The 24,544-nt window shown below is 43.6% G+C and overlaps 1 protein-coding gene across 1 annotated transcript in view; it reads left to right on the forward strand.

Moving 5' to 3' along the window:
• The first annotated feature begins 3,889 nt into the window (after positions 1 to 3,889).
• The window catches only part of marc1 (mitochondrial amidoxime reducing component 1), a 28,788-nt gene continuing 8,133 nt past the window's right edge, over positions 3,890 to 24,544 (forward strand). Inside the window, exons 1-6 of the mRNA XM_078229833.1 lie at positions 3,890 to 4,738; positions 11,338 to 11,511; positions 18,243 to 18,408; positions 20,767 to 20,907; positions 21,638 to 21,699; positions 21,972 to 22,043. Coding sequence (XP_078085959.1) covers positions 4,461 to 4,738; positions 11,338 to 11,511; positions 18,243 to 18,408; positions 20,767 to 20,907; positions 21,638 to 21,699; positions 21,972 to 22,043 — 893 coding nt within the window. The 5' untranslated portion in view covers positions 3,890 to 4,460. The remainder of the gene's footprint in view (positions 4,739 to 11,337; positions 11,512 to 18,242; positions 18,409 to 20,766; positions 20,908 to 21,637; positions 21,700 to 21,971; positions 22,044 to 24,544) is intronic.

Genomic DNA, 24,544 nt, shown 5'->3' on the forward strand with positions numbered 1-24,544 from the left:
CGTGTCACCATGGTGCAATTTTTGCAGGCAATGGTTCAAAAACTGCTGCTTAGTTTAGCCAAATCAAAATGGCTGCTTCCTTTAACCAAAACAAAATGGCTGCTTCCTTTAACACAGAAGCTGTGATGCTGCGTGACCAATCTTTTCTCAAATTTTAGATTTGTATTTCCTGAAATCAAGCAAACCCGATCAGAAAACCAAAGCTGTAGCGTTTCTAGTTTGGAACGACTTGTCCTATAAAAGAATCTCCTGTCCCCTTTTCTGTTGAGGACCATCAGTTAGTGTCAATGCTAGTCTGCTGGTCTGCCAGTTATTAAATAACTTTCAACTGTGGAATATTCAACGGGAAGTCTGTGTCAAATAAGGACCACATTTGAGAGTTGGGTTAGTGCCCAACATTGCAAAAGTCAAAGCAGACATCTGAACACTCAAAACAATTATATTTTTGAACTACAACACAAATAAACGTCCAAATTTCTACTTTGAAAATATTCTCAACATCCTGTAGAAGATAATGGAAATTCTAAAGACCACAGCATTTAAGTAACTCCCAAAAACTGGCCCCAGTAAAAATGTTCAAACTCCAAATGTGCAGATCAGAAATAACTCATATCCAATCTCAATTTTTTAAAGTTATCTGCATTAAAGTTATTGAACACAGATCACAGTGTTGTTAAAACTAATTAAGCATCAGCGATTTTTATATCCCAACAATGTGGATAATGATAGATTGTTTAAAATTAACTGGGGATGAATGTAAACAGATTTTGAACTCATTTGTCATAATTTAATAATCCTTGCCAATGAACGTTGCAAAAGTCATTTCTATTTACAGGGACACCTCCTGTCTTTTCAAGTGTGTGGCTGGAATTTTATGCCACACCTTTGGTGGCAAGCTCAGTTAAAATTGGCAGACTGTCTGCAGGCTTGGCGCAGAACCCTCCTGTGTAGGTACCCTGTGGCCCACAGTGGCTGGGGTTCCAGTCCCACCCCCTCACCAGAAAAACATCCCTATTCTGCTGGGCGCATTGCCACCGGCCACAAAATTTTCTGCACATCGACAACGTTGCTCATTTTCAGCTGTGACCTCTGATCCTGACTGCAGCAGAAATAGACCAGTTCAGACTTTTCACAACAAGCATAAGAGAGGGAGGAGGAAGAGAGGACATGCTCCCCTTTTAAGGCACTAGTTGCCATATTCAGGTAAGTTTTTCAAGGTCTTAAATCCATCCATGAGTTATTGGATCAATGAATTGGTGAGTGGGTGGATGAGTGAGTGGGTAGGGGGTGAGTGGGTAGGAGGGTGAGTAGGGGGGTGAATGTGTGAGTAGGGGATGAGTGAGTGGCTGGGTGAGTGAGTGGGCAGGCGAGTGAGTGGGCGAGCAAGTGAGTTGGTGAGTGAGTGAGTGGATGGGCAAGTGAGTGGGCGAGCGAGTGAGTGGGCGAGCAAGTGAGTGGGCGAGCGAGTGAGTGGGTGGGTGGGTGAGTGGGCAGGCGGGTGAGCGGATGGGTGAGTGGCTGAGTGAGTGGGTGAGTGAGTGGGTGGGTGTGTGAGTGAATGTGTGGGTGAGTGAATGAGTGAGTGGGTGGGTGGGTGAGTGAGTGGGTAGGAGGTGAGTAGGGGGGTGAGTGGGTAGGGGGGTGAGTAAGGGGGTGAGTGGGTAGGGGGGGTGAGTGTGTAGGGGGTGAGTAGGGGTGCGAGTGAGTGGACGGGCGAGTGAGTGGACGGGCGAGTAAGTGGGTGGATGGGTGAGTGGGCGGGCGAGTAAGTGGGTGGGCAAGTAAGTGGATGGGTGGGTGAGTGGGTGAGTGAGTAGGTGGGTGAGTGGCTGGCTGGATGAGTGGGTGGCTGCATTAGTGGGGTGGGTGAGTGGGTGTGTCAGTGAGTGGATGTGTGAGTGGCTGGATGAGTGGGCAGTTGGGTCAGGTTAAGATGATAGTCAGGTTGGGGTGTAGTAGTGTGTAGTAGTGTCAAGCTGGGTTGGGATGATTGTGAGGGGAGGGTCAGTTGTAGTGCTCAGTTCACTTACACTGGCTAATCATTGAGTTATATCAGACATTAACCCGCATAACAGGTCCTGTGTGTCCGGCCAAAGTTGCTGACACTGAAATCTGGGTCAGACACTTTTGCGTAATGTTCATGGTAGCGAAACTCAACCCATTGGATGTTTAAACTTCCCAGGCAATTACAGCACAAGTTTGTGCTCCAAGACTTCATACGGGTCATGATTTGCAGCAGCAATTTAAAACCAGATTTCACTGCTCTGGCCATTGGAAGATTAGGGATGTCAATGAGCAGCAGCAAGTCGATGAGAAATATGAAGGAGCTCTAGAGGTGACTGCAGGAGCTATGTGGAGCAAAAACAGAATCTATTGCAGGAGTGATTCTCTGGCTATGATTAGATATATAAGAATGGAACAAGGAAAATGCAGCTCCAGCTGGCTGGTTGATGGTGGACAGTCATTGGAGGAAGATAGTGTGATCAGTCATGTCAAAGGTTACAGACAGGTCGAGACGAATGAGGAGGGATAGTTTACCTTTGTCAGTCACATCGGATGATCTGTGACTGTCGGTGGCAGGGTTGGAAACCTGATAGGAGGGATTCAAACCTTGAGATCCAGGAAAGGTGGGCATGAATTTGGGAGGCAACAATATGTTCACGGACTTCAGAGAAGAAAGGGAGGTTAGAGATTGAGTGGTGGTTTGCAAGAATGGAGGGTCAAGGGTTTTTTTTTCTAACTCAGTTTACAATTTAACAACATGAATGAATAGTAAGTAATTCTGCTGTTGATAATGTTACCTAACGGGTAGCCAGAATGCACATAGGAAATTTATTTTGTGGTCACACTGATCTTTTTGCTAAAGCTATCAACAGGAAGAATTTGTAGAGGGGGTAGGGACGTAGGGGAAGTGAGGTGGGTTGAATCAAGATAAAGTGGGGGTTGAGGGGAGGTGTGATGAAGTGCGAGGTGGGGGTAAATGAGACATGAGGTGGTGAAAATAATCTGTGGGCAGAGGGGAGATGATGTTAAGGGAGTGGGGGTGATGAATGTGTAGATGTGTGTTGGGAAGTGGGGGAAGGGAATGTGGGGTTGTTGAAAGGGTGAGTTAACCTTCAAGCATGGACAGAGGAGTGTTCTCTCCTCTAAACTGTCTGTCACAACTCAGACTGGTGGGTGGCCAGGCAATTTCTATCGTTGTTCTCCCTTAATTTGTATTGCTTCTTCCCATACTTAGCTTGGTTCTTTTGATTAGAACTCAAGGAAATCTGTGAATTGGAGCAGCAAACTAGTTAAAGTCAGAGGGTCACCCAGACTCGAAACGTTGGACGGGATTTTCTGGCCACACTCATCCCAAGACTGGATAATCCCGTTTGAAGTGAACAGACCTTTGCATAGTCCATATCTTGCCCCTATGATTCCCATGGCGAGCGGGATGGGAAGATTCCACCCATTAACTTTGTTCTCTCTCCACAAGGGTGGCACAATGGTTAGCACTGCTGCCTCACAGTGCTAGGGACCTGGATTTGATTCCCGGCTTGGGTCACTGTCTGTGCGGAGTCTGTACATTTTTCCCGTGTCTGCGTGGGTTTCATCCGGGTGCTCCGGTTTCCTCCCACAGTCCGAAAGACGTGCTGTTTAGATGCATTGACCACGCTAAATTCTCCCTCAGTGTACCCGAACAGACTCGGGTGTGTGGCGACTAGGGGATTTTCACAGTAACTTCATTGCAGTGTTAATGTAAGCCTACTTGTGACACTAATAAATAAACTTAAAAAAACAGATGCTGTCAGACTGAGATTTTTCAGCATTTTCTGATTTTGTTTCAGATCCCAGCACCCACAGTATTTTGCCTTTATCTTGGGTTAAAAGCTGACCAGGCTGCAATAGGCTGTATAATCTGCCCTGTCGACACGTCGGTCTTTGGCAGAGACTTCCCGTCTGCTGATGGAAAATCCAAACCCTGTGTTGATACAATAACAAAATGTTTTTTTTAAACCGTTGGCCATACCCATGACACGATTGCGTCAAGTGTTGATAAGGACATTTAAAGTACATTTACTGAAACTTGGTTGCTAGAAGTGTTCCCGATAACTTTGGCGTAGGTTTGAAATTTGGACTTTTAACTCCGGCAGGATTCGGATCGGGTGAAGAGGACTGACGGGGAAAAAAAAAGCCGCCACAATTGCTCAATGTTTAATTTGGGTAACGGTAACCGCCTGGAGCAGTGTAGAGAAAAATCTCTTGAGTCAATTTAATACAGACTAGAAGACAAAACAAACGGGCCGTGGAAAACACACCCCTTTTTTCTGCTGTGAGAGTGAGTTTGGCAGAGCTGTGAACAAGTTGAGCGCCACTTTCCGCCCGCTGAGGAGAGGGTCAGTGAAGGTGGGACAGAAGAGTCGCCCCGGCCGCAGGGGTTAGGTTCGCTGAGCCGCGGGAGGCTGGAGCGGCCGCCGATGGTCCATTTGGCTGAGGTCCGGGAGCTGGTGTCCCCAAAGCGCACGATGCTGGCGGTGGCGGCGGGACTCGGCGTGGCGGCGGGGCTGGGGCTGGCGGCTCTCGGACTCCGACGCCTCTGGGAAGCCTACCGGCCGGGCCGCCCCGAGGCCAAACTGGTCAAAGTGGCTGAGATCTCCAGGCTCTTCATTTACCCGGTCAAATCCTGCAAAGGCATCCCCCTGACCGAGGTGGAGGTGGATGTTTTGGGGATGAAGAAGGGACCGCTTAAGGACAGGTACTTCATCCCGTTCTCTCTTTTCCATTCTCTGCTTCCAAACGCTCTGTCAGGAATCCCATTTCCAGATTTCAGCCTTGCTAAAGTTGGCTTCATCTTTGTCCTCACAAAGCGTCTGCTTTCAACAAATCACATCATCTTCCTTTCGACCCACACAGCCACCAACAGAGCTAGTCACAGCATCAACAAAACAATACCCTCATTCCATCTTTCATAAAGGTTTGTTCTGCTAACATATCAGTTACAACACGTTTAAACACGGGGCGTTGTTTTCAACACGAGTATCAGTTTTAATCAAGATAATTTGGAAGGCTTTTAATTTGGATCAACAGTCCTGTTTTCAGTTTTAGAAATTGACTGACGATGAATCCTTTGCGCAATGTTTCACTCAGTGGTTCATGACACTTTTGTGCCAAAGTACTTTGTATGAGGTTTCACTGAAGGTGATTGTTAATATGGTCTATTCACCATCACTATTGGTGCTGAATAATGTCCTTCACTCCAATTACTAGCTTTAGACTGAACTGCCCCACATTCTGATTACATAGACCAAGGTCAAAGCGGCATTTGAATGAAGCCATAGCGATTTTCTGAAAGGAGCAAGGTAGTATCGACTGAAAAAAAGGAATGATGTGGAGATGCCGCCATTGGACTGGGGTGGGCACAGTAGGAAGCCTCACAACACCAGGTTGAAGTTCAACAGGTTTATCTGGAATCATGAGCTTTCGGAGTGCTGCTCCTTCCTCAGGTGAGTCCTGATGAAGGAGCAGCGCTCCGAGAGCTTATGATTCCAAGTAAATCTGTTGGACTTCAACCTGGTGTTGTGAGGCTTCTTACTGAAAAAAGGAAAACTTGCCCCTTTATTTGTGCTTTTCTCGACTGCTGGACACCTCAAAGCACTTTACAGCCAACGTGTGGTTACTGTTGTCAGGTAGGAAATGCGGCAGCCAATATGTGCACAGCAAACAGCAGTAGGATAATAGCCAGGTAACTTTTTTTGTGATTTTGATCAAGGGTAAATATTGACGGGCGCACCAGGGATCACTCCCCTACTGTTCTTTGAAATTGTGCCGTGGGATCTTTTATATCCACCCAAGTAGGCACATTGGGTCCCTGGTTGACATCTCAGTCAAACGTTAGCACCTCCAACAGTGCATCAGTACTGCAATGAAAGGTTGTGGTGTTGAGGGAGTGGAGTGATAGACAAATAATAAAGTGTCAGAAGTGTAGAGGATGTGGGCTCAGACATACACCTGGTGAATTTTGCTTGGATAAGGTGAAGTGCAGAGATTAGAAAGTGAGAATAATATTCAAAGATACTTTGAATACAATATAAAGGCAAAATACTGCGGATGCTGGAATCTGAAGGAAAAACAGAAAATGTTGGAAAATCTCAGCAGGTCTGACAGCACCTATGGAGAGAGAATTGAGCCAACATTTCATGTCTGGATAACCCTTTATCAGAGCTCTATTGAGGCAGTGAATTTGGGCTTTGGCCTTATTTGAGGGCAGAGGTGGACACAGGAGGTGGGGCACATTCAGGCAGTATTCTAGAGTTTGAAGTTTATTTATTATTGTCACAAGTAGACTTACATTAACACTGCAATGAAGTTACTGTGACAATCCCCTAGCCACCACACCTGTTTGGGTACATTGAGGGAGAATTTAGCATGGCCAATGCACCACGTCTTTCAGACTGTGGGTGGAAATTAGAGCACCAGAGGAAACCCACACAGACACAGGCAACATGCAGACTCCGCACAGTCAGTGACCCAAGCCAGCAATCGAACCCGGGTCCCTGGCATTGTGAGTCAGCAGTGCTAACCACTGTGCCATACATGTTGGTTGAATTCTTTAAGCAAGAACCAGGCCAGATATAATAATTTGAGGGGGAAGGGAAGAAGAAAATAAGACTATTAGATACAGAGGCTGGAAATTTCCAGCCATTTCCACTGGTGAGATCTTCCAGTCCTGCTGCTGACGAACCCCCACCGTGGGTTTCCTGACAGCGGGGGTCCATACAATGGGAAACCTCATGGAGAACAGAAGATTTCACTGCTGGCCAGTGGTGGGTCTCCACCACCACCGCAAAATACGGCGGAGGTTGGGCCGGGGGGGGGGGGGGGGGGGGGAAATCCTATCCAGAGTATCAGAATAGACTGACAGTTAACATAAAAGGGAACCCAGAAGTCTGCTCTAACATGTAAGTAGTAATTGAGTTGTAAGAGGCAGAGTGTGTTCTGATGTGGAGTTGCCAGCGTTGGACTGGGGTAGGCACTGTAAGTAGTCTCACAACACCAGGTTAAAGTCCAACAGGTTTATTTGGTAACATGAGCTTCTGGAGTGCTGCTCTTTCATCAGGTGAGTGCCACTCACCTGATGAAGGAGCAGCGCTCCGAAAGCTCGCGCTACCAGATAAACCTGTTGGACTTTAACCTGGTGTTGTGAGACTACTTAGGGCGTGTTCTGTTAAGGACAAAAAAAGAAGTGCAGGGTAAAGCTAGAATATTAATGAGTGCTTTGCATCAGTGTTTATGATGGGAGAGACTGCTGACAAAATATCAGTATGAGCAGAGATTCGTAGTGGTAAACTCTTTTTTTTAGCATAAATGATCTTTCTCCAGGATTGCACGTGGCAGCGCCCTGGAGATTGATCTTCAGTTCCCGGAAACTCCAGACCTATCTCAGAAGGTTGGCAAGCCTAGTATCAATGATCCCCTCATCGACCTGCTGCTGTTTGACAACCAGATGCAGCGATTGCTGTTTTCTCCAGCCAATGTTTTCTCTGTTTACATTCTTTCCACATGGAAAGATAACCTTTGGCAAGGTGACCCTTCTTCTTCCAGCTGCACTCTACCTTTAGAAATGGACAGTTGTGTGCCAGGTGTTACTTTGTGGACCATCACAGGTAAGTGAAGTGTTTGAAGTTATATTTTTAGGGAAAAATAAATTGCAAGATTAGGTAGGAAAGAAATAAAAATCACAAGTATAAAATATAGGATATTAAACAGGAAATGAAAAGAAGATGAGATAAACAGAATTAAAGTACTCAAAATTTCAGAAATATTCTACAGGCATTTTTGTCATTGAGTCTGTTCTCATTGAATCACAAACTGGCAATTTTTTTTGTTTACTTATCATAGTAGACCACTTGCTGAAGACAGCCTAGAACAAGGTTTTCATTTCTGAAACCACATTCAGCACAAGCAGTAGAAGACAAAAAAAAATCCAGGAGAATGAGAATAACGAAAGGGGTAGAGTGACAAAAAAAGCCTGAGGTTGAACCAGAAGATTAAGGTGACAGAACAAGAGTGCCAATAGTTGCTCCAATACAAGTTTTTTGTTTGAAACCAGTTCAGATCAGAGTAAGACAGACACGTCCGATGAAGTGGAAAAGTCAACTGAAAGTCAAAGTCAAAACCAGTGTTTGTTGGGGAAATCCTCTTCACAGATCCAGGCCAAAATGCTGGAAAATCTTAGCAGCTCTGTGGAGAGAGAGTTGAGCAATGTTTCGTCCAAAGGATCATCCAGACTCGAAATGTTGGCTCTATTCTCTCTCCACAGATGCTGTCAGACCTGCTGAGATTTTTCAGCATTTTCTGTTTTTGTTTCAGATTCCAGCATCTGCAGTATTTTGTTTTTTAAAAAATATTATCCTCTTGTGGTCATTTGTGTGTTTGTATATATTTATATGTAGTTAAACCAGAATAAATTAGCTTTTCAGGTGGGTACTTTGAATTTCCATGTGTTGCACATACTGTTTTCTGCCCTGCAAATATATGATGTAGACCTATATTAAGAGCCATAAATATAAGAAAGTCATTGATAGATTAATCATGGAATTCAGGAAAAACTTTCTTATCCAGACAGAGAGAGAATAGAATGTTGAAGATGTCACAACATGGTTTGGATGAGGTGAATAACTTAGTTGTGCTCAAAGGAAAGCTGGATAAATGCAGAAGGTGGGGGCAGGGATGGGGCAGGAAAAAAGGAAATAAAGATGGAGGGTAGGAAACCTGTGGAGTATAAACATCAGCCATTTAGGCAGAATGGTCTGTGTTGCACTGTAAATCCTCTGTAATTCTTTGTAAATATGTATTTAAGTACTTCCTTCAGGCACCATGCCCTAAGAGGGCTTTGGACTTCCATTGGATTAGTAATTGATTATGTGCAGCCAAGTATTGCAGTGGCTTGCCATTGCTTTCTGCAGTATGGCCAACCTGGAAATTCTCTCGCTCTTACCGTCTGCCGTCAAGGGTATTGGAAGGATTTGCAAGCTGATAATCAACCTGTTTGGCCACATTATGAATGCATCTTCTGTGACCATCAATTCCTAAAGTGGGACTTGAACATAGAGCTTCTGGCCCAGAGGATAGGGATTTTACCACTCCGCCGTAACACTTACTAATGTTGCCTTTACTCATGTAATGATATCTTTGGTTATCTATTGCATTGCCCATTGGTTTAAGGTGTTTCCTGTACCAGTTTAACCAGGTTCCTAACACTAAACATATTTGTGTGTGGTTTGCACAATATTCCGTTCAATGATTCTATCAGAGGAATGGGCCTAATTGAGTCAGTCTTGTAAAGACCCAGTAGGGACACAACAAGCCAAAATGCCTCTTTCTGTGTTGTAACCATTCTATAATCTCTCTTTGAATGCAACATTCCCTATATTACATGAGCAGTTACACTTTATTTTCATGTATGTAGAGTGCTTTGGGATGTTTTAAGGTAATGAAATGAGTCATATAAATGCAAGTTATGTCCGTTTGCTTTATAAATGGCTGAGACATCACTTCATACATGTTTTTATTTCACTTTGATGGAAAGTAGAATGTAAATAGTATGGGTGGAATAACAAAACTACTTTTGCTGAGTCACTGACAGTTTTAAAGTAAATCTTAATGAGAGCAGCCTCAAAATAACCATCTTGAAGGACGGTGCATCAAAAATGTCACTCAAATTAACAATGACTTATAAAATCCTAATAAATAATTTCAGACCATTAAAAAAGACATGAATAAACTTTCCATATCAGTGTGGATGCGCTGAAGAAATGGGTGTGTCTTACAAATTATAATAATCGAACGATTTCACTGCATCACGAGAATTAACAGGAAAATATGGATTTTTTTTCAGGGATCAACAGTGTGAGACAATATGTAAAGTTATTTGAAAAAATGATGGAAGGTATTTAATAAAAGGGAATTAAGAGCTTCTGGCGATTCACTATCGCCTTGTTTGCCGATTAGGGGAATTTTGAGAAAAGCTGGGGTAAGAAATGCATGTGGCAGCTTGGAAAATGATAGAATCATAGAATCACTACAGTGCAAAAGGAGGCCATTCGGTCCATCAAGCCTGCACCAACAACAATCCCACCCAGGCCCTATCCCCGTAATCCCACATATTTACCCTGCTAGTTCCCCTGCCACTAAGGGGCAACTTTAGCACAGCCAATCAACCTAACCTTCACATCTTTAGACTGTGGGAGAAAACCGGAGTACCCGGAAGAAATCCATGCAGACATGGGAAGAACGTGCAAACTCCACACAGACAGAGGCCGAATTGAACCCGGGTCCCTGAAGCCGTGAGGCAGCAGTGCTAACCATTGTGCCACCATGCCATGCTTTTGAAAAAGGAACATCCGAGTTATGAAAGATCAGTGTTAGTGATCAAATACATCTAGAATGATCAAGTGTAAAGTTAGAAATGTATGGATTTGCTCCATTATGAAGTAATAAGGAATTCTTGGTATATTGTGTGAACAATATAATTCTGTGGGGATAAAGGGATATCTAACAAGTCCGAGATTTGCATTTACGATTCTTTTTATTTGAGTAATGGAATGAGAAACAAAATATTGTGAAAATTCCTTTTTAAAGTAAGGGTAAGAGTGGGTATTTATTTGCACGAATGATGGGTTTGACAATTTCGGCCCCCAAAACTCATTTCACATATTGTGCTCATTTCTTTTAATAAGATAAGGTGAAGGTGGTTGGAAAACATGGGGAAAAGGATCTATAGAGGAGTTATGTTCAAGAGAGGTGGAAATGGTGCTTGTTTAGACATGTTATTATATGGTGGTGAGAGATGACATTTAAAACTGGTAAAAATGCTTCACAATATGCATTTCATGCCTGAGGAACTGGGCGTGATTTTTGCTTGGAGGATATGTACGTTTTTAGTAATGTAATATAATAAGTAGTTCCAAAATACAAACTTAAAACTGTCACATTGTTTAAACATCTATATATATATATATAGAGCCGGTGACTTGATGTAGTCAGATCCACTAAAGTAGCATTTTTCCCTGCACAATGATTTCTTAAACCAAAATTGCAATGCTGACGCGTAAGAACATGCCAAATATAGAAATTTTCAGTGTGGCATCACGCCAAGTTCCTTGCTTTACCATAGCCTATTTGAACTGACTTTACCTTTTCTCCCAAGGCAAACAGGACGTGGTTTTAAACAGGCCGTACTGCAAAGAAAACTGACATGCTCTTTTTGACTTTTCAAGCTCACAATCTGTGCCATTGTACTTTGTTTAGATGAACCCAAGATCTCCTTGTAAGTATATTTATTTTATCTTCTAGACAATGGCTCATAGTTGATGAGAAGTATCACATGATCACTGGTAGAGTGGAGCCTACTTTGGTGCTTGTCACCGTATCCAGTAAGGATGGCTTTCTGTGTCTTAATGCACCAGAAATGGAAGAGCTGAAGGTCCCTTTGAAACTGCCAAAGTCCAACCCTGCGAAGATGTGCAGGTAACACATTTCAAGTTTTCCATATGTCTGCCCAGTAATTACTGTCGCCCATAGCTACAGGCGACAAAGTAAGACTAAATGGTGTGTGTTTTACTTCAAAGCAATTATTTAGCAGACTTATCAGTTGTGAACGTTTAAAGGAGGGGAAAAAAGATACAGAGGTGGACTTTGTCGTGCAGTGATTAAGGTCACTTTGCTGAAAGCGATATTTGTTTTTTACCTCTGCCACCTGAACTTTAATCTAGGTAAAGGTTTGCATGGTATGCTTCCTAATTGTGATAGATTATGCTTGACTTTATGGCTCAACTGGTCAAGAGTTATAGGCTCAATTCTGGATTTTTATACCATATTCTAAATCCATGAAATATTAAGAACATAAGAAATAGGAGCAGGAGTAGGCCATCTAGCCCCTCGAGCCTGCCCCGCCATTCAATAAGATCATGGCTGATCTGAAGTGGATCAGTTCCACTTACCCGCCTGATCCCTATAACCCCTAATTCCCTTACCGATCAGGAATCCATCTATCCGTGATTTAAACATATTCAACGAGGTAGCCTCCACCACTTCAGTGGGCAGAGAATTCCAGAGATTCACCACCCTCTGAGAGAAGAAGTTCCTCCTCAACTCTGTCCTAAACTTACCCCCCTTTATTTTGAGGCTGTGCCCTCTAGTTCTAGTTTCCTTTCTAAGTGGAAAGAATCTCTCCACTTCTACCCTATCCAGCCCCTTCATTATCTTATAGGTCTCTATAAGATCCCCCCTCAGCCTTCTAAATTCCAATGAATACAAACCCAATCTGCTCAGTCTCTCCTCATAATCAACACCCCCCATCTCTGGTATCAACCTGGTGAACCTTCTCTGCACTCCCTCCAAGGCCAATATATCCTTTCGCAAATAAGGGGACTAATACTGCACACAGTATTCCAGCTGCAGCCTCACCAATGCCCTGTACAGATGCAGCAAGACATCTCTGCTTTTATATTCGATCCCCCTTGCGATATAGGCCAACATCCCATTTGCCTTCTTGATCACCTGTTGCACCTGCAGACTGGGTTTTTGTGTCTCATGCACAAGGACCCTCAGGTCCCTCTGCACAGCAGCATGTTGTAATTTCTTTCCATTTAGATAATAATCCAACTTTCTATTATTTCTTCCAAAGTGAATAACCTCGCATTTGTTAACATTATACTCCATCTGCCAGATCCTTGCCCACTCACTCAGCCTGTCCAAATCTCTCTGCAGACCTTTTACGCCCTCCACACGATTCAATTTTCCACTTACCTTTGTGTCGTCTGCAAACTTTGTTACCCTACACTAAGTCCCCTCCTCCAGATCGTCTATATAAATGGTAAATAGTTGAGGCCCCAGTACCGATCCCTGTGGCACACCACTAGTTACCATCTGCCAACCAGAAAAGCACCCATTTATTCCGACTCTCTGCTTCCTGTCGGATACCCAATCCCCAATCCACGCTAACACCCTACCCCCAACTCCGTGTGACCCAATCTTCTTCAGCAACCTTTTATGAGGCACCTTATCAAACGCCTTTTGGAAATCCAAAAACACCACATCCACCGGTTCCCCTCCGTCAACCGCACTAGTCACATCTTCATAAAAATCCAACAAGTTCATCAAGCATGACTTTCCCCTCATGAATCCATGCTGCGTCTGCTTAATCGAACCATTCTTATCCAGATGGCCTGCTATTTCTTCTTTAATGATGGATTCCAGCATTTTCCCAACTACAGACGTTAAGCTAACCGGTCTGTAGTTACCCGCCTTTTGTCTATTTCCTTTTTTAAACAGCGGTGTAACATTAGCCATTTTCCGGCACTACCCCAGAATCCAACGAATTTTGATAAATAACCACTAACGCATCCGCTATTACCTCTGTCATTTCTTTCAGTCATGATGTGGAGATGCCGGCGTTGGACTGGGGTAAACACAGTAAGAAGTTTAACAACACCAGGTTAAAGTCCAACAGGTTTATTTGGTAGCAAAAGCCACACAAGCTTTCGAGGCTCTGAGCCCCTTCTTCAGGGGCTTCTGAAGAAGGGGCTCAGAGCCTCGAAAGCTTGTGTGGCTTTTGCTACCAAATAAACCTGTTGGACTTTAACCTGGTGTTGTTAAACTTCTTACAATTTCTTTCAGTACCCTGGGATGCATTCCATCCGGGCCCAGGGACTTGTCCACCTTCAGTCCCATTAGTCTACCAAGCACTGCCTCCCTGGTAACATTAATTGTATCGAGTACCTCTCCTCCTACCAACCCTCTATCGTTAATATTCGGTAAACTATTTGTGTCTTCCACCGTGAAGACCGACACAAAAAACTTATTTAAAGTTTCAGCCATTTCCTCATTTCCCACTATTAAATCCCCCCTCTCGTCCTCCAAGGGTCCAACATTCACTCTTGCCACTCTATTCCTTTTTATATATTTGTAAAAGCTTTAACTATCATTTTTTATATTTAGAGCTAGCCTAGCTTCATAACCTATCTTTCCTTTCTTTATCGCTTTCTTAGTCATTCTTTGTTGTTTCTTAAAGTTTTCCCAATCTTCCGATTCTCCACTATTTTTGGCCACTCTGTACGCATCGGTCTTTAATTTAATACTCTCCTTAATTTCCTTCGTTATCCACGGCTGGTTATCCCTTTTCTTACAGCCCTTCTTTATCACCGGAATATATTGAATATATAAGGCCAATGAGGACACTGTCCTGTAATCTTTTTTTTGCTGCAGTGATCTAAGATGATAGAAATGGTATTTGTTAAAAGGAAGAACCTCACCACAATAAAATTGTTGTTCAGGAAGCTAAAGGGGTGGATTGTAATCTGATTATATTATAGTGAAACAGAAAACAACATTTTCAGTGATGCGATGAGGCGAGATTTAGGATCCATGGGTTGGGGAAGGAAACTGCAGGGGATGGGCACAATTGAAATGTGGAGCTTGTTCAAGGAACAGCTACTGCGTGTCCTTGATAAGTATGTACCTGTCAGGCAGGGAGGAAGTGGTCGAGCGAGGGAACCGTGGTTTACAAAAGACGTTGAATCTCTTGTGAAGAGGAAGAAGGAGACTTGTGTAAAGATGAGACGTGAAGGCTCAGTTAGGGTGCTTGAGAGTTACAAGTTAGCCAGTAAGGACCTAAAGAGAGAGTTATGAAGAGTCAGGAGGGGTCATGAGAAGTCTTTGGCAGGTAGGATCAAGGAAAACCCTAAAGCTTTCTATAGGTATGTCAGGAATAAAAGAATGACTAGGGTAAGATTAGGACCAGTCAAGGACAGTAGTGGGAAGTTGTGCGTGGAGCCTGAAGAGATAGGAGAGGCGCTAAATGACTATTTTTCGTCAGTATTCACTCAGGAAAAAGACAATGTTGTTGAGGAGAATACTGAGATACAGGACTAGACGGTATTGAGGCTAATAAGGAGGAGGTGTTAGCAATTCTGGAAAGTGTGAAAATAGATAAGTCCCCTGGGCCGGATGGGATTTATCCTAGGATTCTCTGGGAGGCTAGGGAGGAGATTGCAGAGCCTTTGGCTTTGATCTTTATGTCGTCATTGTCTACAGGAATAGTGCCAGAAGACTGAAGGATAGCAAATGTTGTCCCCTTGTTCAAGAAGGGGAGTAGAGACAAACCTGGTAATTATAGACCAGTGAGCCTTATTTCTGTTGTGGGCAAAGTTTTGGAAAGGATTATAAGAGATAGGATTTATAATCATCTAGAAAGGAATAATTTGATTAGGGATAGTCAACATGGTTTTGTGAAGGGTAGGTCATGCCTCACAAACCTTATTGAGTTCTTTGAGAAGGTGACCAAAGAGGTGGATGAGGGTAAAGCAGTTGATGTGGCGTATATGGATTTCAGTAAAGCATTTGATAAGGTTCCCCATGGTAAGCTATTGCAGAAGATACGGAGGCATGGGATTGAGGGTGATTTAGCGGTTTGGATCAGGAATTGGCTAGCTGTAAGAAGACAGAAGGTGGTGATTGATGGGAAATGTTCATCCTGGAGTTCAGTTACTAGTGGTGTACCGCAAGGATCTGTTTTGGGGCCACTGCTGTTTGTCATTTTTATAAATGACCTGGATGAGGGTGTAGAAGGATGGGTTAGTAAATTTGCGGAAGACACTAAAGTCGGTGGAGTTGTGGACAGTGCGGAAGGTTGTTGCAGGTTACAGAGGGACATAGATAAGCTGCAGAGCTGGGCTGAGAGGTGGCAAATGGAGTTCAATGCGGAAAAGCGTGAGATGATTCACTTTGGAAAGAGTAACAGGATTACAGAGTACTGGGCTAATGGTAAGATACTTGGTAGTGTGGATGAACAGAGAGATCTCGGTGTGCATGTGCATAGATCCCTGAAAGTTGGCACCCAGGTTGATGGGGTTGTTAAGAAGGCGTACGGTGTGTTAGCTTTTATTGGTAGAGGGATTGAGTTTCGGAGCCAGGAGGTCATGTTGCAGCTGTACGAAACTCTGGTGCGGCCGCACTTGGAGTATTGCGTACGGTTCTGGTCACCGCATTATAGGAAGGATATGGAAGCATTGGAAAGGGTGCAGAGGAGATTCACCAGGATGTTGCCTGGTATGGTGGGAAGGTCTTATGAGGAAAGGCTGAGGGACTTGAGGTTGTTTTCGATAGAGGGAAGGTTAAGAGGTGACTTTAATAGAGGCATACAAGATGATTAGAGGATTAGACAGGTGGATAGTGAGAGCCTTTGTCCTCGGATGGTGATAGCTAGCACGAGGGGACATAGCTTTAAATTGAGGGGTGATAGATATAGGACAGATGTCAGAGGTAGGTTCTTCACTCAGAGAGTAGTAAGGGCGTGGAATGTCCTGCCTGCAGCAGTAGTGGACTCGCCAACATTAAGGGCATTTAAATGGTCATTGGATAAACATATGGATGATGTTGGAATAGTGTAGGTTAGATGGGCTTTAGATTGGTTTCACTGGTCGGCGCAACATCGAGGACCAAAGGGCCTGTACTGCGCTGTAATGTTCTAAAAAAACCCATTTTGGTTCATGATCATAGTGCCAGCAGCCTCCCTTAATGGGAATACCAGGCAATGGTCATCTTAGAACAATGTAGGAAACGTTTCCTGATTTACGCCTTTGATTGGTTTAAATGGAAGAACACAGATGGACGAACTGTAAAACAGAATTCGATTAAATCTAAATATGTAGTAATAAGAGGATGAGAATTCCTCTGGTCACCTTTACGGTTTTGAATTGGAGGAAACCTTCACAAAGTAGGCTTACATATAGGTGACTAAAGGAATTCTTAAGACAGCATCATGTATTCGTCAGCCCACTGGCCCAATTGATCAAGATCAAATACCAAGAGGTATTTTGAGAGACAGGATCTACAGGCATTTAGAGACACAAGGACTGGTTAGGGACAGTCAACATGGCCTTGTGAGTGGAAAATCATGTCTCTCAAATTTGATTGAGTTTTTTGAAGGGGTAACCAAGAAGGTAGATGAGGGCAGTGCAGTTGATGTTGTCTACATGGACTTTAACAAGGCCTTTGACAAGGTACCGCATGGTAGGTTGTTGCATAAGGTTAAATCTCACGAGATCCAGGGTGAGATATCTAAATGGATACAAAATTGGCTTCTCGACAGAAGCCAGTGGGTGGTTGTAGAGAATTGTTTTTCACACTGGAGGCCTGTGACCAGTGGTGTGCCTCAGGCATCAGTGCTGGGCCCACTGTTATTTGTCATTTATATTAATGATTTGGATGGGAATATAGGAGACATGGTTAGTAAGTTTGCAGATGACACTAAGATTGGTGGCATAGTGGACAGTGAAGAAAGTTATCTCCAATTGCAGTGGGATCTTGATCAATTGGGCCAGTGGGCTGATGAATGGCAGATGGAGTTTAATTTAGACAAATGCAAGGTGATGCATTTTGGTAGATTGAGCCAGGGCAGGACTTACTCAGTTAATGGTAGGGCATTGGGGAGAGTTACAGAACAAAGAGATCTAGGGGTACATGTTCATAGCTCCTTGAAAGTGGAGTCACAGGTGGACAGAGTGGTGAAGAAGGCATTCGGCATGCTTGGTTTCATCGGTCAGAACATTGAATACAGGAGTTGGGACGTCTTGTTGAAGTTGTACAAGACATTGGTAAGGCCACACTTGGAAAACTGTGTGCAATTCTGGTCACTATTATAGAAAGGATATTATTAAACTAGAAAGAGTGCAGAAAAGATTTACTAGGATGCTACCGGGACTTGATGGATTGAGTTATAAGGAGAAGCTGTATAGGCTGGGACTTTTTTCTCTGGCGCGTAGGAGGCTGAGGGGTGATCTTATAGAGGTCTATAAAATAATGAGGGGTATAGATCAGCTCGATAGTCAAGATCTTTTCCCAAAGGCAGGGGAGTCTCAAACTAGAGGGCATAGGTTTAAGGTGAGAGGGGAGAGATATAAAAGTGTCCAGAGGGGCAATTTTTTCACAGAAGGTGGTGAGTGTCTGGAACAAGCTGCCAGAGGTAGTAGTAGGGGCGGGTACAATTTTGTCTTTTAAAAAGTATTCAGATAGTTACATGGGTACGATGGGTATAGAGGGATATCGGCCAAATACGGGCAATTGAGATTAGCTTAGGGGTTTTTTAAAAAAAGGGCGGCATGGACAAGTTGGGCCGAAGGGCCTGTTTCCATGCTGTAAACCTCTATGACTCTGTGAAACCCATTTGTGTTACTTTTTCAAACTTTTCTGTTGCAAAGAGTTTGGGGATGCGATATAGAAGGTAGAGATTGTGGTGATGAAGCTGCCAATTGGATCAGTACCTACTTAAAACAAAGCAAGGCTTTTCGACTGGTGTCCTATGAACCTTCAATGAAACCGAGATATCTAAAAGAAAAGGATCCACTTTTCGTGGAAAGTGACAAGGTAATTTGCAGTATATAGCACAGATTTGAAATGTGTGATGAAATTGCAATACTTTAAGTTTTGTATTCATCTTATAAGAAGTAATTTTAAGTACTTGAACTCGCTGTGGCCTTTTGAGAAGAGAGGACTTGCACCTCGGCTTCAGCCTGTGATGACCTATGACCAGCTGCTAAAATGTGCATGAAAAGGAACTGTTCACTGAACTTTCTGTTTGCTTTGGTCTTGAACTCCCTCCACATCCACTTCCAGTACTAGAGTTGAGGATGATTTTTCACCTTGTGGGGAATTACCAGTGTTACCTGACAGTATTTAAACATTTCTTCTTTGGTACACGATATATATTACTATTTTGAAATGTCAAATCACATCATTTTAACTTGTATTCTTGTATAGCATTTGGATGATAAGTGTTTTATTGCCTCCGACCCTATCTTCCTCACTGGTTGCTTCCTCGGGCTATACCAGATGGTATGCAAAAACCTTGATGTTTGGTTTATCCGACTGAATTTCAAAGCTCTCTTCCCCTACTTCATACTCTCTGCTGCCAAAGTACTTATTTTATGCTTTTTCTATCTCTGGAATTAACTTTGGTAAAATCCATTTTGCCGCCAAAGTGACCTGTCTGCAACAAAAGCATCCAAATTCAAAACTCTACCATCCATGTCTTCATTTCTTGATTGATCTATACTGGCTCCTCATCCCCTCCCCCGGTTTACATTAAAACTTTCATTTATGGATAGATCCTCAGCCTTGTCTTACGTTAACTCTTCCTCTATGATTTCTGGTTCTTCGACTTTAACTTTCAGTGACTTCCTTTCCCTCCAGCTTTGGTGATAGAACCTTCAACTTTTTCTACACTGTACTCTGAAACACCTAGCTTAAACTCCTGCACCTCTCTATTATGATTTATTCCCAGATCCTGCACTACTGTACACAGCATTAATGCCTTTTCCATGTAGGCTCCACAGGTATGTATCCATCTTAAAGGGACTGCACAGTTTAAGCAAAGGCAGTGCACAGCAGTGGAAAATTCAAAGGAACATTCCTTCAAATGGAAACTGGAGTAGGTCATATGGCTCTTCGAGCTTGCAAAATCATTCAGTAAGATCATGGTGGATCTTCTACATCAACGCCATGTCCATCCCTTTGGCCTGGATTTTCACACAGTCAGGACAACTCCAAAGCCATTTAAAAATGGCAGATGGGACTTGATTCTGGGATTCCTGCCCATATTGCCAGTGCCCCCATATTTTTGCCGGCATGAGATAAGGTTATGAGCAGTGAGCCTGCACGCTGCAGTCCTGACCTGGCTAATCGTAGACATCTCTTAGCCCCTCACAATTTCACGGAGTTGTGCAACTTCTCCATGACTCGTGCTTTGTGCCCCTCAAAGGTGTGAACCATAGTCTAGGTTTGGGAACGTTTTCAATGGTAAATTCAACACATTTGCTCATGCTTTGCATGCCTGTTCCCTGCCCCAATGTCATATAATGCCATCTCTTGCTCGCAGCCACTCTCCAGGGAAACGCATACTGCCCATTCCAAGTCAGTGCAAACTCATGCTTCTTCCATGCCCTTTCACCCAGTATGCACCTTCACAAAGGCAATTAAATGCTGACCTTGCCAGTGATGCCTACATACCATGAACAAGTATAAAAATGATGGGTGGCATGGTGGTACAGTGGTTAGCACTGCTGCCTCACAGCGCCAGGGACCTGGGTTCAATTCCCAGTTTGGGTCACTGTCTGTGTGGAGTTTGCACGTTCTCCCCGTGTCTGCATGGGTTTCCTCCGGGTGCTCCGGTTTCCTCCCAAACTCCAAAGATGTGTGAGTCAGGTGGATTGGCCATGCTAAATTGACACTTAGTGTCAGGGGGACTAGTTAGGGTAAATGCATGGGGTTATGGGGATAGGGCCTGCGTGGGATTGTGGTCAGTGCAGACTCGATGGGCCGAATGGCCTCCTTCTGCACTATAGGATTCTATGATTCTATGACATTTACTCAAAGCGCACCTATCCAATGGACTAAAGTGACAAACCAGATTAAACACAACTAAGTGCAACTGTGCTCTTAACTCCAAACTATCCGTGGGGAAACCCTAATTGCAGATTAGGTAGTTTGAAATACAAATGATTATTTTAGTAGCTAGTACGATTTGGTATTGTAGAGGCTGTAATAGTCTCTCATTGCTGCACATGGGTTTTTGCTGTTCACCCTAGGGTTTGAATGATGCATTGTCAACGTGAGTGAAAGGTTAAACTGATATCCTGTTCTTGCAAATCTCTTGTTTCTCTATTGTAACCCCTGTAGAAACCTTTCATTGTAATGAGGTCAATCTTTTTTTGTCCCCTATTATAGACTGTCTACAATGATACCAGTTCCTGCATGATGATGTCCGAGGCCACTGTGGAAGATTTTAATACCAAGTTGGAGAAAAAGGTTAAAATGGAGAATTTCAGGCCTGTGGTCATAGTAAAGGATTGCAAACCATATGCAGAGGTGAAGAGTTTACTTACATATGCATGGAAATGAACGGAAATTAATGTGTAATCTGTACTTCATGGACCAGATTCCACCCCCCACCCACCCTGCTCCTGTTTTGCAGCGGTGGAGGTGGCCTGCTATTGTGTGGTGGTGGGACTGATGTCAATGGCTTATTCCGTGGCTTGTATCCTCCGCTGCCAGGGAACCTGCCCCAGGGATTCACCATTGGTGGGACTGGAAGATCCCGCCGGCAGGAAGGGCCGAAGGTTTCGGCTTATGCAGTGGTGACCAGAGAATCTTGCAGCAAGTATGGTGATGTGCAAAAGTGTTTTTGTTTTGGGGTTACACCCAAAGCAGCATCAGCTTTGTCGCACTCTTGCCTCTGAAACTGCAGTGGCAGGTTCATATCTCACTCTGGAAACTTGTGAACAGAATTAGGGCTGACGGTTCACTACAATACTGAGGGAGTGTTGCACTGTTTGAAGGGATGCCCTTTGGATGACGAGGCACGGTGAAGGTATTCGATATCATGAAGGGTTTTCATAGAGTAAATTTGGAAAAAAAAAAGGCAGAAAGTAATTGGCAAAAGAATCAGCGATTACCATGAAGAATGACATTTTTATGCGGCAAATTGTTATCTGGAATGCCCTGCCTGAAAGGGTGTAGATGAGGTTCAATAATAAATAATTGTGCACAGAAATGCTCTAAAGTTTTTGCTGTAATTAATTTCTATGTTAATTTTTAGGATACATGGAAAGGTTTACAGATTGGGACTACAAGATTGTACCGTAGAATGTGCTGCACCAGGTTTGTATTTTGGCATTTCTCCTGATTTTCTTGCAACACAATTTTTGCAGCCTATGGTAAGGGAGAGGTGATTCCGGCCAATATTAAGTTTGCAAAAGCAGCTCTTAAATTTCAGTGTCTCTTGATAACTGGCATTTGTCAGTTGAATTTGTGTTTTGCCATTCCTTACTGCTAAACATTGATCCTCCAATGCACTATGTCACTGCTAGTTGTTACTATCACCTTTGCCATGTTGGATATCCTAATGTGTTTACTTTTTCTTCCTTTTTTAGATGCGTTTTCACAACAGTAGATCCTGATACTGGAATCATAGACAGGAAGGAGCCACTGAACACTCTCAAGAGGTACACATAAAGCCAAACTCATGCAGTCAGTTATCATCTTGATGTCTCAGTGTGCTTAGTCTGTGGATGACTGAGCACCGTGGACAAGCAAGCTTCAGGGTTGATGCTGAATTAGCCGGTCTAGTTTTATAACTGGTCTATGTGCCCTTTGTATTAGGGAGGTAAAATGGGACATGGTTTCTGCTCCTGATTGTTATCCAATAATCTGTGCTAGAATTCTAGGTCCAGGGATTTAGAAGGCACTTGGAATATGGGACAAATTCCCCTGTCACCTTCACTCCCACTGAACTTTGTGTAGTTAAACATTTTTCCTAGATTCATGCTGTCTTTTAGCATCATGCCCTTTTGCAATTTTGAAAACATATCAATCTCTTTTCTACATGTTTAACATCCTTGACCTTTTTTCAAAATATAAATTTCTGATACTTGGAATCATCTTTGCTTCTTGCTTCTGTAAAATAATGCTCTTCCCACAATTATATAAAGTACCCCAGATGGAGACTGAACAATATTATGGCAGCAATGTAACTTCTTTAGATCTGTAATCTATACTGATGCTAAATCACCCCAAGTTTTTATACTCAATTTTATTGCTGCTAATTATTACAGTGGCGATTTCATTGATTTTGAAATCTTTAGATCTTCTTTTACAGTTTGACTTTTGCCCCACTTTCTCATTCTCTCTCTTCTAACATTTTTCCCCATTCTAATTAATTTACACCCACCAGAATGAATTCATCTGTCACTTATTGAGCTAGTTTCCTGGAAAATCTAAATCTTCTGAATTTCATTAAGTTATATCTCTATCAATCAGTTGTTTTAGTACCACCTGTAAAACTTAATGATTTTAATTTGCTGCGCCATCGCATAATTCATTGAAGTGTCTATCAAGCGTGTGGCTGATATGCCCATAGGTGTCCAATGAAACTGCATATTCAAAGCAAGGGTGAGGTTTCATGCTTGTTAAGAAGCAAGTACTCAAAAAAAATACCAACACAGCACAATTCACCAGGTCTCTTAAGAATTTAAGACCAAGAATATGCAAAGTAGAAGAAAAGCGTTAAGAAACAAACATTAAGAAATAAAATTCAAAGGGTGCAATTTAACCAAAAAATGGCAACATGTTAGAATCTAACAGAACAGCGTGTTTTTCTCCAGAGGAACAGACAGGTTTTCTCTCCAGATCTTATGGCACTTTGTCGGAAAAACAGAAGTAGGGAGGGCATGTTTCATGCTTCGATTTTGAGGGACAAGGCCTAAAGACACCGGCAAAGTTGGCCCCACAGATATCGTGGTACCGTTTTTAAAGGGCACCCAGAGCAGAGCAAAAGATAACTCCCCCGCACCCCCCCCATGAACCTTTCCATCCCAAAAAAATTAGTTATCATTGGCATCGCATCTCACTCTTCCCACCCCACTCCCAATTGTCATTGCCGGCATCTCCCAAATACCCCTCCACATCATTGCTGGCACCCAGTCCCCTCACCGCGATCATCACTGGCATTGGCCCCCTTTCCCTCCCAAACACTGCTGGCATTCTCACCACTCCCACGTCTGCTCCTCCCCACCACCACAAATAAATGCCTCCCTGCACGTGAGGCTCCCCTAGGGCCTGCCTGTTGACCACAGCAATTATATGAAAGAAGGGGAGCAGGGGGTTCAAAGATCTCACTGTATGGGCAGGTTAATAATCAGAAATCATGCTGGAGACCCCCGGCTACTTGGGAGGAAGAGAAGAGCAGCTCTATTGGCAACCACAATCTAATTATAACGGGGGTTATTTTACACCCATGTTCGCCGTGAGCACAAACAAATCTCATTTTCTGATTTTTCCCTGCCCCTCGCTGGTGACATAATTTTCTGAGTGGGAGCCTAATTTAGATGAGCTAAACTGTATTTAAAGGGCTTCGCTGCCATGTGTTCCCCAGATAAAGAATTCCTCCCTCGCCGACGTAATGTCATGTCGGCGAGATTTAAAACCGGTATTTTAAAACGTGAAGCAGCCAAGGGGAACACACTGGGGATGAAAAGTTAAATATAGCCCCCCGTTGCTTGCTGGAAGGTGGGGTGGGGTAAGAGGGCCAAGTCCGTGGTGGTGGTGGGGAGGGGGAGCAGGTTTCTTTTTACACAGAGCTGGGCGCACTTTAAAATTGTTGCTCCAAGTTCTGTGGAGCTGGCATCGCCACCCATCCTGCCAGAGTGACAGCAGAAACCATTCCCCCCGCACCCCCCCCCCCCGCCACTCCCCCTCGGCCTTCGCTGCACAGAGTGCCAGAGAACCTGGAGAGAAACCTAGGCTGTTAAGCTGGAGAGCTGCACGCCTGTTTACACTCACCAGCCAGCACTCTGTGCACAAGAGTGCAGTGCAAAGTAGCTTTCTGACTGCTTTGATGGGGCTACTATTTTATTATGTTGGTGGATGAATAAGTTGCAGCTGAACTATGCTGCCACCTTCTGTCTGAACATGGGCGGCATGTGAAGCACTGAGAAATTCAAGAAGC

Source organism: Mustelus asterias, chromosome 15 (assembly GCF_964213995.1).
Source record: "Mustelus asterias chromosome 15, sMusAst1.hap1.1, whole genome shotgun sequence".
NCBI lineage: Eukaryota > Metazoa > Chordata > Chondrichthyes > Carcharhiniformes > Triakidae > Mustelus > Mustelus asterias.